This window comes from Neovison vison, chromosome 2, assembly GCF_020171115.1.
Source record: "Neovison vison isolate M4711 chromosome 2, ASM_NN_V1, whole genome shotgun sequence".
In the NCBI taxonomy this organism is placed as follows: domain Eukaryota; kingdom Metazoa; phylum Chordata; class Mammalia; order Carnivora; family Mustelidae; genus Neogale; species Neogale vison.
The window spans coordinates 176,363,797-176,379,942 of NC_058092.1; the positions used below are offsets into that span (position 1 = coordinate 176,363,797).

A 16,146-nucleotide genomic window follows, 5' to 3' on the forward strand; every position below is an offset into this window, starting at 1 on the left:
AATACTTGTGTTCACTCTCCTAGAATTCCTACAGCATGCAGAACAATCTTGGCCAATGGGATTGTGTCTCCTCCCCTTATCTATCAACTCTGGATGGTGAAATGAGCCACCCAAGAGAGATGAGGGCTGAGTAGACAAAGAATCACTAATAGACTAGTAGTAATGAAGTGCATCACTGAAAAGAGAAATAGCCAAGTGTGCCAACTTTACATTGTTATGTGAAATATAATGACATATTTAGGGGAGCATGAGTACTATTTACAGCAGAAGGGGTGTGTGTGTGTGTGTGTGTATGTGTGTGTACTTGCGTGTGTGTGTGTGTGCACACATGTACATGGTGATGGTAAACGAAGTTGAAAAGTCAAGTTAGGGTCAGCTTATGAAAGGTCTTCAGTGATTTTCCCGGGACTTTATACTTGATCTTGTTGGCAATGAGGCACCATCATTTTAAATAGAAGAGATACACGATCCATTGCACATTTTGGAACAGCTCTAAATGCAGTTTGAAATATTTATGGGGGATTAACCAGGAGGTTGGAGGGTCATTTGGGAAATGACAACAGTCACTGATGCAAGAAATGATGAGACGCTAAAAGAGGACAGTAGCTGTTGAAAAAGAGAGGACAGGTTAAAGATTTAACGAAATTATGAGCAGCATAACTGAAAAAATGAGGTGATTACTTGGGTAGGAAGGATAAGAAAGAAGAGCAGAAGGTCAGGGATATCTCCAGATTTAGTGTGGGTGCCTGTGTGGCTAGTGATGCTGCTAGACATTACATGGACCACAGGGAAGAGAGTCTATTGGTAGTGGAGTGTGTCAAATATGTATTCTATATAGACTGAGCATGAGATGCTTACAGAGCAGCTGAGGGAGATGCAAATCCAGGCATGGAGTTCAGGAAAGAGGTTGAAGTTAAATACCAAAATCCCCACAAGCTACAGAAGTTAGTTGAAACCAAGGGAGCTGATGATATAATTATAGCTTTTGACCCAGCTGTTAGCTGTCATTCAGGTCATATGGGAACCTTTGAATAATAGGGAAGAACATTCTTTGCCAGAAGGTAGAAACAATCCCCAAGATCCCAGAACCACAACCATCTGAATTCTCCAGCTATGCACTTGGCAGACACTAAACAACAGCATCCACAGAGAAAACATATTTTGTCTTGTAGATTCAAATTTCCTTGCCCAAAATTCTTAGTTGGATACAAAGACTATACAATATCTGACATATGGTTGGTTTAGGAATTTTTGTTTTCCTCAATCAGATTTACATATGATCCATTTGATCACTTACACAATCAATTTTAAGTTTAGTAAATATTTGACAAAAATCTGAAAAGCTTATATACACAAGTTAGATGGACTATGAATATGGACTTGGGAACAGATGCACAGATTCCTTCTGACTTCTCTTTCAGGGCTCTTTTAGCTATCCGTTTCTCCTGGGAAAATCAGTTTGACTCTGTAATTCAATTGGGAAATTCCTCTGTGGTTTGTTTTGGTGGCTTCAAAAATGTAAGGAGGTGTGAAAGTATCAGACTGGCCATTGCAAAGTAGCCTTCGTGGTACCCATCGAGAACCAGTGAATCGTTTTGCTCAGTTTGATTTTTCTGTGGTCTTATAAGTCTATTCATTACTTAATTACCTAAGGTTTGACGCTTCATAAGGCAAGCAGAATTTGACATGGTTTTAACGTTGATTCACCTAAAGAGTCTAAAGATTGTTCTTAGTTATAATGGCAAAGTCTATATTTTCTTTAGTGAAAATGATTGATGTGCTTTTGCTCTATTTGCAAAATGATATCAGAGTGTCTTTACATGGCAAAAGGCTCTGTAAGTTGGTGAGGTTTCTTTTTTATTAATAATTATTTTTAAAATCACTAAAGTAATGAATACTTAAGACTTTCAAACTATGAAAAGTATAAAAGCTAAAAAAAAAAAGCTCAGGAAAGGTGGGAATGTCTATGATCATCAAAAACTTGGGGATCATTTTCTAGGCTTACCAGCCACTTATAAAGGTATGAATAACATTTATAAAAATAGCGACATACTAACCTCATGGTTTGATCCCTTGGTGTTACCTAACAAAATTTTAAAGTGGTTTTTCCTTATCAGCACTTACGGATCTACTTTACTCCCTTAAAAAGCTACACACTATTATGTAGTATGGATATTTCATAATTTAATAATGACCCTATGGATGGACACTATGCTTCTGCTACAGAAAATACTGCTTTGATCCATCTTATACACACATTCTTGTGCACATTGTCTGTAGAATACTTCCTTAGAAGTTGAGTTGCTGGGTCAGATGACAAATGTATTTTTAATTCAGACTGTTACTGCCAAATCATTTTCCAAGTTATATCCTCACTAGCATTGAGTAAGAATTCCTACTTCCCTTGAGCCCCTCTAATGCAGCATCCTAAAACATTTTTGAATCTTTGCCAAGCTGATAATTGAAAAATGGTATCTTGTGGTTTCATCTGCATTTGAAAAATGGTATTTCATTGTGGTTTGATTTGCATTTCCTTGACTATTCCTTTCACATTGAATCATGTATCTTTGGTTGATTTTTCCAAAGGATTTTTTTTTTCTTATTTGTAAGAGCTCTTTGTTCATTAAGAAAACTAATGCTTTGTTACATTTGTTGAAAGAGTAGTTACCCAGTTCATTGTTCAATTTTTCAATTCACTTATGGTATATTCGTGATGTTAAAACTTTTTTTTTTTTTTTTAGATTTTATTTATTTATTTGACAGAGACAGATCACAAGTAGGCAGAGAGGCAGGCAGAGAGAGAGAGGAGGAAGCAGGCTCCCTGCTGAGCAGAGAGCCCGACGCGGGACTCGATCCCAGGACCCCGAGATCATGACCTGAGCCGAAGGCAGCGGCTTAACCCACTGAGCCACCCAGGCGCCCCAAAACTTTTTAATTTTACAAGTTGAAATTTATTCATTGCCTATGGTTTCTGGTTTTGTATCTTGCTTAGAAAACATTCTCATCATTGCAGGGTTTTTGTTTTTTTTTTAAATTTGAGTGTTTAATTCTTTGGTCCATCTGGAAATATTTTGGACATAAAGGTTGAGGAAGGTATTTAATTTGATATTTTAAAGACCTTAAGGCACTTACAATACTTTATCACTCCCCACTCATGATTTATCATATATCAAAATCCTTATGTACTTAGGTTTATTGCTTGACCTTATTCTGTTCTATTTTCTGCCTGACAGAATTGAATTTTCTTGGTTATTGTCGATCTATAATATATTTAAATATCCTTAAAGCTCTTTCTCATTTTTTTCTTTACTTTTAATGTTTCCCAGGTATTCTTTCATGCTTTTGTCATAAAATCTTTAGAATTAACATGGTTCATCTTTGAAAATAAAAATCTTGTTGCTGTCATTGTGGAGATTGTGCTAAATTTGTAGATCAATTTAGGAGAAATTAATACTTTTTAAAATATCAAGGTATCTAACCATTCCCTAATAGAAATATAACCTTCAGTTTGTTAAATTATCCACTGATGCTTTTCAAAATCATTTTGAAGTTTTCTTCACATGGATCTTGCACATTTACTAAGTCTATTCTTACATATTTTATGGTTCTAATTTATATTACAATGGAACTCCTTCAAATATCTTATGTAATCTTTGTTTATGTATAGAAAAGCATTGATTTTGGCATAATTTTAGATTATTATTTTTAATAGTTTCTTATGTTTTTATGTGCTTTTCTTGGATGTTCAAGTTTCAATCTTCTACAATTAAGTGATAAATTTGACTCCTTTCTAACTTCTATAACTCTCACTTCTCTTGTATAACTGCACTGACACCATTCCCCAGAAAGGAGAGTAATAGATATATTTATGACACCTTTGGCCATTTAGAAATTTTAAACCTTTATGTAGAAAAATCTGTCCATCTTTTCTCTCAGAGATTCTGGATTTCACGTCTTGCTTTGGAAGATCTTTTCCATTCCCTGAATGCTAAAGACACATCCTGTATTTTCTTCTAATATTTTATAGTTTTCACTTTTATATTTAGTTCTTTAATCCATCTGGAATTTATTTCTATATATTGCGTGAGATAAAAATCTAACTTTATTTTTTCCAGATGGTTCACAAATTCCCCAACATCATTTATAAAGTTGGTCAGCCTTTCCTCGCTAGTTTGAAATGCCACTTTAGTCACATTCTAAATAGATCTGTTTTTTAAAATCAAAGCTTAAAAATGAAATGAAATGAATGACAGTAGAGAACAAAGACAAGAAATGCAGACAAAAAACAGACATCAAGATAATGTTGTATACAAACTCTTTAATGTATATAATAAAATACAAAGGTCATTCGTAGTAAAATAGTATTGACATAAATAATTTGGAGAAAATATTCTCACAAAATATTCTAGAAAGGACTTAGAGGATGGACATGCGTAAAATATAAGGCTGCAGCCGTAGATTATTTGAACACTGTTTAAAGTTCCTCCCATCATATGGAATGTTATTTGAAGCCTCAGGGCTATAAATGTCCTCCAGCTGCTGATTTTTACCCCCAAATAGGTTATTTGCGAGAGTGGGTCAGAATGGCCCAAAGTACAAAGAAAATAGCAAAACCAAACCAAAACAAAAACCCAAACAAAACAAAAAAAGTAACAGTCTCTTCTTATAATTCAAGATTTTTTGTGTGTGTATGTCGTTAAGTCTCTGCAATATATTTCAGCATTTCACTTTCCTAGCGCCAAAGCAGAGTGAAGGTGGACAGACACTTGGCCTTCTACAATTCTTTCTCTCTCTTAATCAGAGAATAGATTAAGAATTGAAACTAAGTGCCAAAGGGAATAGATGTCAGTGCTGAAATCTGATACCTTGGAGGAAACGTAAACCATGTGCACGTATAATGCATACTTTTTCAGAGCTTTGGAAGCTTTCTATTAAATCACAAATCCACAGTTAATATTACAGTAGAGAATCCCAATGCTTCTTGGTTGTGTCTTTCTGTTTTACAGGGCCTGAAGTGCTGCAACATATTAGTGGAAGCACTACAGGTCCGACCGGTAAATTTGTGTAAGAGTCTTCATTTTGGAAGATTAGCTAGAATGTTATTGGCCAATAAAAATTTTTATTTTCCTATGTTAGCAGTTCCAGCTGAAATAAAAATTCACAGAATAATGAAAGATAAAGACAGTTTAAGGATCTTGCAATGGGAAATCATCTTTGGGACTCATCTAGTCAGGGTCAAAAGAAAACCCATGCCATGGTTACATTTCCATGCAACATCATTAAAACATGTACCCTGTGTTTCCTCGTGAGTAGAATGATATGTTTTTAGGAAAGACATTTGATTGAGTTTCCAGTCTACGGCCATACCACCCTGAACACGCCCGATCTCGTCTGATTGAGTTTCCATCAAGGAATTAGGTAACAACAACCACAACAATAACGACACTACCACAAACGAGCCACTCTCCTCATTGGCTGGGGATTTGGTGTGTTGTGGGTCTGTGAGGGATCGTAGAGAGGTATGGCTTGCAACACATCGTACAGATGATCTGAATAGTTATCTGCTTACACATACCATGGAAGCAGGTCCCGGGTTGTCAATATACGCATGGCAACTGCTGTTCTAATCACTTTATAAAAAATGCTGGACTGTTTTCAAACACTACAACGTTTAGCAATCTAGAATAAAAACAGACAATTACTGAATACAAGGTTAACTCTTTTCATCAGGGGTCTCAGATTTAGGTTGGATTTAAGTTTTGTTTTTAAATGACCTAAATGACTATAAAAATAGTCCATGAGAGTAGGGGTACCCGTGGTTAGGTTAACGCATGTCGCCCTTCACAGATTTTCCTGGAAAACCTGTGGGAGCATGTGTCTATTCTGCCACCATTTATTGCCGAGATGGTCCTCCATGCCCTCTGCCTTCCTGGAACACTAAGTAAAGCCAGACTCTGGACTTCCCATTTCCAAGGCCTTTGGAGGAGTGCTAATTACAAAATACTTTACTGAAACACTAGGAACTCATTCACGAAGCCAAGCCAAGTCTCAGATTTGAAAACGTTTAAAAATATCCTTGCAACAGCCGTACTACTTTATAGTTTATCTATTTTTAGATGCTCAATGTTTGTTTTGCTGGAAGAAAAAAATTAAAACATGAAAAGTATGCCATGAGCAAATCTGCAATAATAAGCAGCACATACATGTTGTAGAAGAAAACATTCAACATAAAATAGTCAACAGAAAAACAGATTCTGCCGAGGCGTTTTTATAAATAGTAGCACTTATTATTTTGCTTCCAATTGCTAAGCATTTTAAATAACATGCCCTTAAAAGTTGTCAAGTTCTTTTCTTTATATAAATATAATTTCCTGATCTTAACGTTCATAAAATTATTATGAAAATTATAAATGTATTCCACTCGTCTCATGTGTAATTTTACAATCATCATACTGTTAAAATTAGAAACACAAGGAAGAAAAGGATGAAATAAAAACATGCTATCAGGCACTGAAAAAGCCAAGGAGTGGAAAATATTAATTTCTCTGTATAAAAATAGAATTTGCCAATGAAACATTTGAATCAAATATTTTGAACAGATATCCTGTCACACAGATTTATAGATAAAATTGTCCCCAGTGGTTGTCAAACAGTCACACCCAATTTAAGGTCATACTCCAGTCTTATCTTTCATGTCCCTTTGAATTCCTCAGCATAATAACAAGGAGGAATTCTGCTTTGAACCCTAAAAGAGCAGTTTCGTAACTGCTTGCCTCGAATGTAATCATTGCTATACAGTCAGGTAAATTTTCACACTGGATCTTTAAAAGCAAAAATCATTTAAAAATGTTCTGAATGACCTCCATCTGGAAAGTACAGAGGTGTGTAAGGGGAAAGAATGTCTATTTCAACACTGGGGAGGTGAAGTCTTAATGCGGGGAAGAAAAGCGAATTTCCTGATTTCCACAATGCCATGGCGTGGCGTACTCTGAACCCGGTCACCAGTCAAGGGCTGCTGGCTGCGTGTCCGGCTGATGCAAGCCTCTATCCCCGACACCTTACCAGAGACCAAAGGCCGACTCCGGTTCCCATAGCCGCAGTCGGGAGGGGTTCCATCTACCTCTGGCTGACTCCAGAAACTATGGTAACTCTTAAAGGGCCTGAAACACCTTTACTCCCTGTTTCAGTGCTTCCTTGCATCAACCCACGTAATTCGACTTGGCAATACAGAAAATGGCAAAGTAGAGTTAAGAAAAATACTGATGAATACCGCAAATCATGTTTCAGAGTGGAAATTGTGACTTTGCTAGCATTACCAGTATTTCCTGCCTCACAACCGAAATGGCTTGCTGTGAATTTTGCAGCGCCCAAGCCAAAAGCAATAAAATTTCTGTAAGAGCATATGCACCATGACAGAATACCACATCAGCCCAGAAAAATGATTTTCCTGGGAAGGTCTGTGCAGCAATGGAGAGGGCTCTCAATGCTATGGAAGCTGGGCAGAGATTTTCACTGCTTCCAGCTCACAGTGAGGTAATTTTAAAAGCACTTTTCCCTTCATTTGTTCTGCATTCACTGAATGTACATTTTTTGATGTCAGGGACATTGCAGGAAAGATCAGATGAGATAGTCTGACAATGGAGCCAAAGTTCAAAGCTTCTCTATTTTCAGGTAACAGCCGTGACAGTTTGTCTGCACTAAATCTTTTGAGGGCATGTCACTGTAACCCTGTCCATAGCTTTTCAAACAGTTCAAGACAAACAAATCACTTAGTCGTTGAACAACTGTAACATCTGATACCATCACACAGAAGTTGTAGCGATAGCCACTAATCAAAGTTCTTTCCATTCAGTTGAAAAAAGAAAATTCCTCAGCTTTGGTTTAAGATCACTTTTTATGTTGTTCTTTTGAAAATTATTATATGCCAAAGTTAAAAAAGAGGGAGAGAGTGGAGATTCTGTCCATAAGAAGGACCAGGAAGTCAAACGTTCTAGTGGCTGCTTTCTGTCAGTAAGGAGCTATGGGGTGGACTGCGAGTCCTCAGGGGTGACTGGTGAAGTCTGCAAGGGGACCCCCAAGTCGCCCTTAGAGCCGCTCTCCGGGTCTCCAGATGAGATCCCACTCGCAGTGGGTTCACACGGGCAGTGATGTTTTGCTTTCAGGCGGCCGGGCTGATGCAGCAAGGAAGTGCGGACATCCATCGCCAGCACCACCAGGCGGTAGAGCTGTAACACCACCACAAGGAAATTCTTGGCGGCAAAGAACACCAGCATCTGGTTTATGACTTTGAAGTAGGTCATCAGTATGAGACGCACGATGAGGAAGGGGCCGTCTTGTATGAAGATGCTGATCCCAATGTTCCAAAGATCGGCGCTGTATTGGCAAAAGAAGAAGCTGGGGAACCCCCTCATTGCCATGGACAAGGGGCAGACCACATGCTGTACTGAGAGCACAAGACAGACCAATTAGTGCACCTCTGAAATGTGTAAGACAGAATGAAATGGGGACAAGTCATCAACGATGGGGGCTGTACTACTTAACAGTTAGGACTGATTCTATAGTTTAATTCTGGGGGGAAAGCGTGAGCTCATCCTTAACACTGAACACCACGTTTAGCCACCCCTTAACCACTTAACATCTGTGGTCATTTTATGTTTAAAATCAATTGTCTGTTGTAATTTCAATAAAACACACAAAAGAAAGTCCTCAGCTTTCCATCCATGTCACAAGTTTTAGATCACCTTCTAGTCCCCATCCTGGGGACACCACACCACCTTTTCTGTTTCTAGGGTCTGCAGTGTAGAGAGAGAGCACAGCAGGGCATTTTAGGCCTCAAGCCAGATAGGCTGGCTGCCTCGTTTTTTTCTTAGTAAGATGCTGGCCAAGTTACTTAACCTTCCTGGGCCCCAGTTTTTTCCTTAGAAAACCAAGGTAACAACGATGTCTGTGATGAGGGTGCCCCTATTCCTTGGCTCTTTTTATTTCCATGAAAGTAACATCCTTGGCTCCTCTCTGATTTCTCACTTCTCTCTTTCCCTTGGGATAATGAATGACTTAGCTAATGCTGAGTTTGGGATCCTTCTGTATCCTCCCTTTGGGATTTACCTGTTTTCTGGTTGACTCACTTAGCCACACGTGTAAATTATGTTGTGGAAATGCAAGTGTTTATAATTCAAATTCAAACCTAATTCATGTTAAACATATTTTTCTAATGGTGGGTGGACAAAAGCCCAAAATAAATGCCATTGTTATTTTATTTTGTCTAATGCCGTATGGTTTCATTTCACGGTTTACAAGAAACACTGGATATAATTACTGATTTTCCAGTTGAACAAAAGGAGGCCCAATCAACAGATGAACCTTTTTGTTTTAATTTCTAAAATGCAAATTTAATTCAAGGTCAAGGGCATAAAATAATCCTTTATAATAATGAAGCCTTCCATTTGGAATTTTCAAACAAAGAATGCCTTCGTCTACTGGAGCCTGCAAATATTATGAAGCTGCTTTGATATGGGTGAACATAATGTACTGTTTGTTGGAAAATACAATAGTGATTTAGTCAGAAGTAACATTTGGTCTTTGTTTTTCAAACAGCTGCATAACATTATCACCCCTGAAAGTTTATACAATTTCTTTCCCAAATAAAAATTTTCTTAGCAAGGCTATAAACCACAAGATATAAGAGGGTGAGGAGGAACAGTGTGAATAAAAAAAGAAAACCTAACATAAGATCAATAATGGCTTCTCTCTGTTTTTTTAAAAAAAAATTATTTATCTCTTTTAGAGGGTGAGGAGAGAGGAGGAGAGAGATGGGGAGAGAGAATCTCAAGCAGAATCCCTGCTGAGGGCAAAACCTACACAGGGCTTGATCCCACAACACTGGGATCATGACCTGAGCCGAAAACAAGAGTCAGATGCTTAACTGACTGAGCCACCCAGGTGCCCCAATAGTGGCTTCTCTTAAGAAGTTAGGGTCAGGAAATGGTTCCAAGGGACCTCCTAAGAGTGTTCTTCAACATCTAAAGTGATGGTACCAAATATTCTGTCAGGAAACACCACCTGATCAAGAGGTATAGATTGGGCACATTACAACAAAATGTGTTTGTGTGTGTGTGTGTGTGTGTGTGTGTTATTAGCATACATTTGTTTATAATTATTAACTGGTAATTAGATTTTGGGTATTTCTAAAACTCCACCCCCATTCTTTCCATCTATTTTGATGACAGTTTTGTTTCAGAGAGTGTTTGCTAAATTCTAAAATGGCCTCCGAAAACTCTGGGCCTATTAAAGTAAGCCAAAAGAAGATGCAGAAAGATTAAATATCTCTGTTTTAGATTAATTTGAATCCTGAGGCCATCGAGTAGGGTGCCATAAAAAAAGAAGTCAGGCTTAAGGAAAATATAATTATTTTTTCTTTTTTAATTATTAAATCCTAGAATTTCTTCAGGGTAAAGTAGCATCCTGGAGAATGCTCAAGTCAGAATTCCAGGTATCTTTCCTGGAAGTTAGGGGATGGCTCCAATTGACCTTCCTGAGATGGTAAAAAATGTTCTGCCTAATGCACTGCCTACTACAGCAGCCATATGCAATAGATGAGCACTTGAATTGTGGCTAGTGTGACCGAGGAACTGAACTTTTAATTTTATCTCATTTCAATTAATTTAAATTTAAACAGCCACATGTGGCTAGTGGATGCTGTATTGGACAAGCAGCTCTAGATCATCACTAGTATGCTATGCTTGGTAAACAGTTTCTTCTTGTGAAGTCTTAGGAGTTGATGTATTTATTAATATGACCAATGGAATTCGAAGGGCCACTACTGAGGAAAATTTTAATTTTCCTTGTGGCCCCCAAACTGCTCTTACTCCCTGTGATATTCTAAGATATGGGCCTGACAAAAGAATGAAAATGAGGTCTGAAAATATCAAGAAGTAATATTTGTATCCCAGCAACTATGCTAAGTACTTCACAAACTCTATCTTATTTAGTCATCACAAGAAACTTCAACTCTAGTTACTATGATTAACAGTCCCATTTCATTGGTGAAAATTGAGGCACAAAGGTCTTACGTAATTTGTGGGAGATTTTACAATGCTTAGGTGATGGAACCACTCTTTGAAGTGAGTGTAAAGCTGTGCTTCAGTACACGCAACTCTCTCAGGATCACCAGGTCCCAGAATGGATCCACTAGTGGTTTTCTTAAGTTTCAGTCAACTTTTCTTCTAAACTGAACCAGAACTAACACTGGAATATCAAAATGATTAAAAATGATAATCTTCTCAAATGCCTACAAAGATTATAGCTTGTAATCAGGAGTTACAATTTTCTGTTTCTTTGAGCAAATATTGAGACATTTACCTGCCAGGTCGAGTGGAAACTGTAACATGCTCCAGGTCCATATGACAAGGATGGCATAGACCAGGGCAGGACTATTCCTAGAACATAGACAAAATTTTAAATTAGTAATAAAAAATGATCATTTTTAAAGAAATATTTTCTCTTTTTTCCTCATATTTGAGCATACCTTAATAAACCTCTCAAGTGTTGTCAAAATATCTTGGTGATATAAGAAACCCATGAAAAAAAATCCATTCATGATAATAATGGATTAATGAAAAAGTAAAAAAAACTCTGAGACTTAAAATCCAACTTCCACATGTGTCAACATCTGTGTAAATTATGGCAAAGCCTCTTTGTCCCATATTGTCATCTTTAGTTTTACAAAATCATGGAAACATTATTGGAGATAGATGCCAGGGAAAATGTTAGACTTTGACTCAGAAATTCAGAGGGCTGACTTCAAGAATTTTCAAGGAGAAAATTTAAATTTTTTTTTCTAAGATCATGATACGCTATCCTAAAGATACATCTCAAAAGGACTACATGATGCCCAAAAATTAAAAGTTCAACACATAAAAGAAAACTACCTTCAGCCGGGAAAAGAAAGTGGGAAGATAAATCCAATAATAAAAAATTTACACCAATTTCTAGGATGAAAGTCAGGGAATGTGACAGTTTCATTCACTATTGTATCCCCAGTGCCTGGAACAGCAAATAAGAGAACCTCCACAAATATTTATGGAAGAAATTATTGAATGTACGAAAGAAGGGCCGTACTTGGCAAATATACAAATACACAAACGTCATTGACCTATGAGAATGGTCTTGAAGACTTAAGTCAGAAAGAATATGTGTTATAAAAATACAAAGGATATTAAAGAAATATCAAAATTATTTTTTTAGCAAAAATACAAAGGAAGGTAACAATTTGAGGTTAGTGGTATAATAGCAGATTTTATTGCCAACTTCTCTGTCAAGAGAGATTGTCAGATTGGAGGGGGATAGAAAGGCATCAAGTTGAAACCAAATATAAATGAGGTGGTTGCAAGAGATATCTTTAAATGCTTCAAGTATTGAGGCCTGGAAAAATTGGATCTCAAAAACTATGAGAGAAATTGTAAATGACATTTCTAAGCCTCATTATCTTGGTAGTTAGTGGCAGAGACAAGGGTGATGACAAAAAAAATAAATAAATAAGTCTTAATTTTCAAAATGAAGCAGAAGTGTATCTTAAAGTACAAAATGCACATTTACAATTAATCCCTAGTTAGGTTATATAAGTGGTTATTTAGAAGATTTCTGAAAGCCCTTATAGAAGACAATAATTACTAGGCATTAGCACGGGTTACTTGGAACAATTACACTCAGCATACTAAGATTTTCTCTCTCTGTCTCTCTCTCTCCAATAGAGTTAGGATTACCAAGCAAGTAATGATATATAAATTAATATAAGACATTTGGGTTTAAATAAGACTTGTGAAAAGGCCTCCCACAGTGTTCTTATTAACAAGATTAAGAAATGTTCTGGGTATAAGCACAGTTAGGTGGATTCCTAACTGTGTAAATGACTCCCCAAAGAGAGCTCTCTCAGGGTTGCTGCAGGCTCTGCCTTTGATTCGATTCCACTTCACATTTCACCAATGACTTGGTTGCCACATTGATGGAAGGCTTCTCATATGCACATATGACATCGAGGCTGGATAGAAAACAATTACCCCAGAAGACACAATCAGGATCTCAAAAGATCCTGACAAGATATAACCGGATGACCTAGAACAGGATAGAAGAGGTAGCATTTCACAGCAGCTGCCATAAAAAAGGCTCAAGGATTTTCCCTTACTATTATCTAATTATAAGTTCACAGTATGACATGGATTTATGACTTTCCAAAATTAAATGTAATCATAGGTCATTTCATAAGAATTATAAAGTCTAGAATTTTAAGTGGAGTTACCTAGGGAATGCAGTCTATAACTTTATTCCATCTTTGTAATGTCAATGTCTATACATAATAGACCTTCAATAAGTAGCTGAATTATTCAATAATTTTACCTACAGTTTCTGAACTCATACCGTTTCAGGAAGTTTCTAATGATTTAACTATGATCACACTTAATCCTCATACCAATTTCACAAAATAATTATACTTGTCCCTATTTGACCAGTGAGGGAGGCATAGAGTTGTAGAAACTCTAGTTGTCTAAAGTAATGTGGTTATTTTAAGTGTTGGAAGCAGAAGTCAGAATTGGATAGCTTGTTTCAGCATCCACACTTTTAACCATGGTACTATACTATTTCCATAAAGGAAACAGTAAATTTTAGCCCTGTTGTATCTATAATGTTCAGAATATATGAGAAATATTACATATTGTGCCTAATGTTTTAGGAGGAAAATTTATAGTTTTGGGGCTAAGGGAGAGAGGCTAGGATGGTGAGAGATCTCACAGTCATGTTATATGTGGGATAGCTCAAGAAATTTTATATATTTAAAAGGCTATCATATGGGGGCGCCTGGGTGGCTCAGTGGGTTAAAGCCTTTGCCTTCAGCTCAGGTCATAATCTCAGGGTCCTGGGATCCAGTCAGGCGGGCTCTCTGCTCAGCAGGGAACCTGCTTCTCCCTCTCTCTCTGCCTGCCTCTCTGCCTGCTTGTAATCTCTCTCTCCCTGTCAAATAAATGAATAAAATCTTTAAAAATAAAAGGCTATCATATGGAAAAGAAATTAAACTTACTTCTTCTGACTTCAGAAGACCAATTCAGATTCAAAGAACTTTAGTGGTGCCTATAAGAATGCAAATTTTATCACAATAGAGAAAAGTACTCTGTAATAATACCAACTCAAAATGGAATGAGTTGCCCTGAGGTTTCTGAAAATTTTCAAAGAAAGTCTGGACAAAAATTTGTTGAGAAAATTCTGGAGAGGATTTTGCAACAGATGTAAAATAGATTGTTCAATAGATGGCTACTTTTGAAGTTTCTTCTAATCCCAAACTTCAATAATTCTACCAAAAACTCACATGCAATTTGTCTGCAAGGCAGCAGGAAGCAATGGTAAAGAACAAGGTCTGGTGCCAGGTTGCTGGAGTTCAAATACCAGCTCCAAGCCTCACCAGAGAGGTAGGATGTGGGCCTTCAGTCCCAGATCCATATTTACTGATACATGACCATGAACAAGTAATTTCACATCTATATGCTTTAGTGTATCCATATTCCATGTGAGCATAATGATAATAATTTAATAGCTACTAGATTTTCTATGATAATTACATTAAATATATTATAAAAATGTATTAAACATATAAAGCTCTTAGAACAACACTCAAAACAGACTAATTATGAAGGTTAGGTTTTATTTTTTTATTACCATATAACCTTGAGACCTTCTCAACTTCTCTTGCCTGCCACAGTTCAACTTATGAAATGGTGATGACAGTACCTACCTCATAGTTTATTGTAAAGACTAAATAACTTACCATAACTAAAACCCTAGAACAGTACTTGGGACACAGAAAGGTATAAACATTACCTAGCAGTAGTAGCAAGTGGCAGCAGCAGAAGCAGCAGCAATGTTAGCAGTAGTATTTTTATTATGTGAACATATCTCTTAAATTTTTTGTTTTAATTCTATCATTTTACAAAATAAGGATAAATAATGAACACTAGCCCTTAGTAAGTCAAATTCTAACTCTACAATATAAACATATATCTTTTGCATATGCAATATCTGAGCACACACAAAATATAGGAAACTCAGTGTTGAGAAACATATTACTAAATTTATCAAAAATAACTTTGGAAAAAACGGCCAGAAAAAAATTTAAAGCAGACAAATTTGTACTAAGTCAGATAGTAAACATTACTCAGGAAGGTTAAAAGGAAAGTAAATAAATCACTGAGCTTAAATGATGATCACTCAAAATGTGAAGGAATTTTGGAGTAAATTTATTCAACATTATTTCCATTGTGTAATTGTCTCCCCTAATTGTCTCATCCCATTTTCTCATGTGTAATGTCTTCATAAATGTCAACTGAGAAGCATGTAAGCAGACAATGGTCTCTACTTATAAAGAGACAAAAGATCTTGACAAATACAATTATATATGTGAGCATCACTTCTCTACTTGGAAAATTAGAAGGATAAAAGACTGGAATTTGGTAGATCAGTGCACCAGATTTTATGGGTGTAAAGTAAAAATAAAGTCATACATTGCTAATTTGCTTAACTGTTTCTTTTTGGACTTGTAAATGTTCCTATAAATAAGAGATAACCAGTGGATAGAATCCACCTCATTTTTACTTTAAAAAAATGTTTATTTATTTTAGAGAGAGTGTGTGTGAGTATGGGGAGAGGGGCAGAGGGAGAGAGAAATGAGTGCAGAGCCCCAACATAGGACTCAATCTCACAGCCCTGAAATAACAACCTGAGCTGAAACCAAGAGTTGGAATTTTAATTGATTGTACCACTCAGACTCCTCTAATTCACCTAGATTTTAGGAAATCATCAACCTCTTCAGAAAAGGGAAAAAAATAAAGGGAAAAAGTAAATGAGAAAATGAAGTATTAACTGACCTTAGAAGAAAAGCAAAAAGAGTTAAATGAAAAGAAAATACAGTGTAAACATAGAAAAATTCTCCTTTGTGTGGTCAAATATAGTGAGATAACAGTAATGTTATGAGAATGGACTTTTTCCTCTTTAATAAATGATCTGTGCTCAAAAAAAAAGACTGCACATTAAAAATTATCTCTAAAAGTGTAAATAACCAGTTAGCTCTTCCTGGCAATGATATTGACATTCAGAATTTTAAAA

The 16,146-nt window shown here is 36.4% G+C and overlaps 1 protein-coding gene across 1 annotated transcript in view; it reads right to left on the reverse strand.

The window, feature by feature from the left end:
* Positions 1-4,298: 4,298 nt before the first annotated feature.
* TMEM26 (transmembrane protein 26) overlaps positions 4,299-16,146 on the reverse strand; it is a 53,686-nt gene continuing 41,838 nt past the window's right edge. The window contains exons 5-6 of the mRNA XM_044239591.1: positions 11,359-11,435; positions 4,299-8,443 (exon numbers count right to left, since the gene is read on the reverse strand). Of these exons, the coding sequence (XP_044095526.1) occupies positions 8,019-8,443; positions 11,359-11,435 (502 nt within the window). The 3' untranslated portion in view covers positions 4,299-8,018. The remainder of the gene's footprint in view (positions 8,444-11,358; positions 11,436-16,146) is intronic.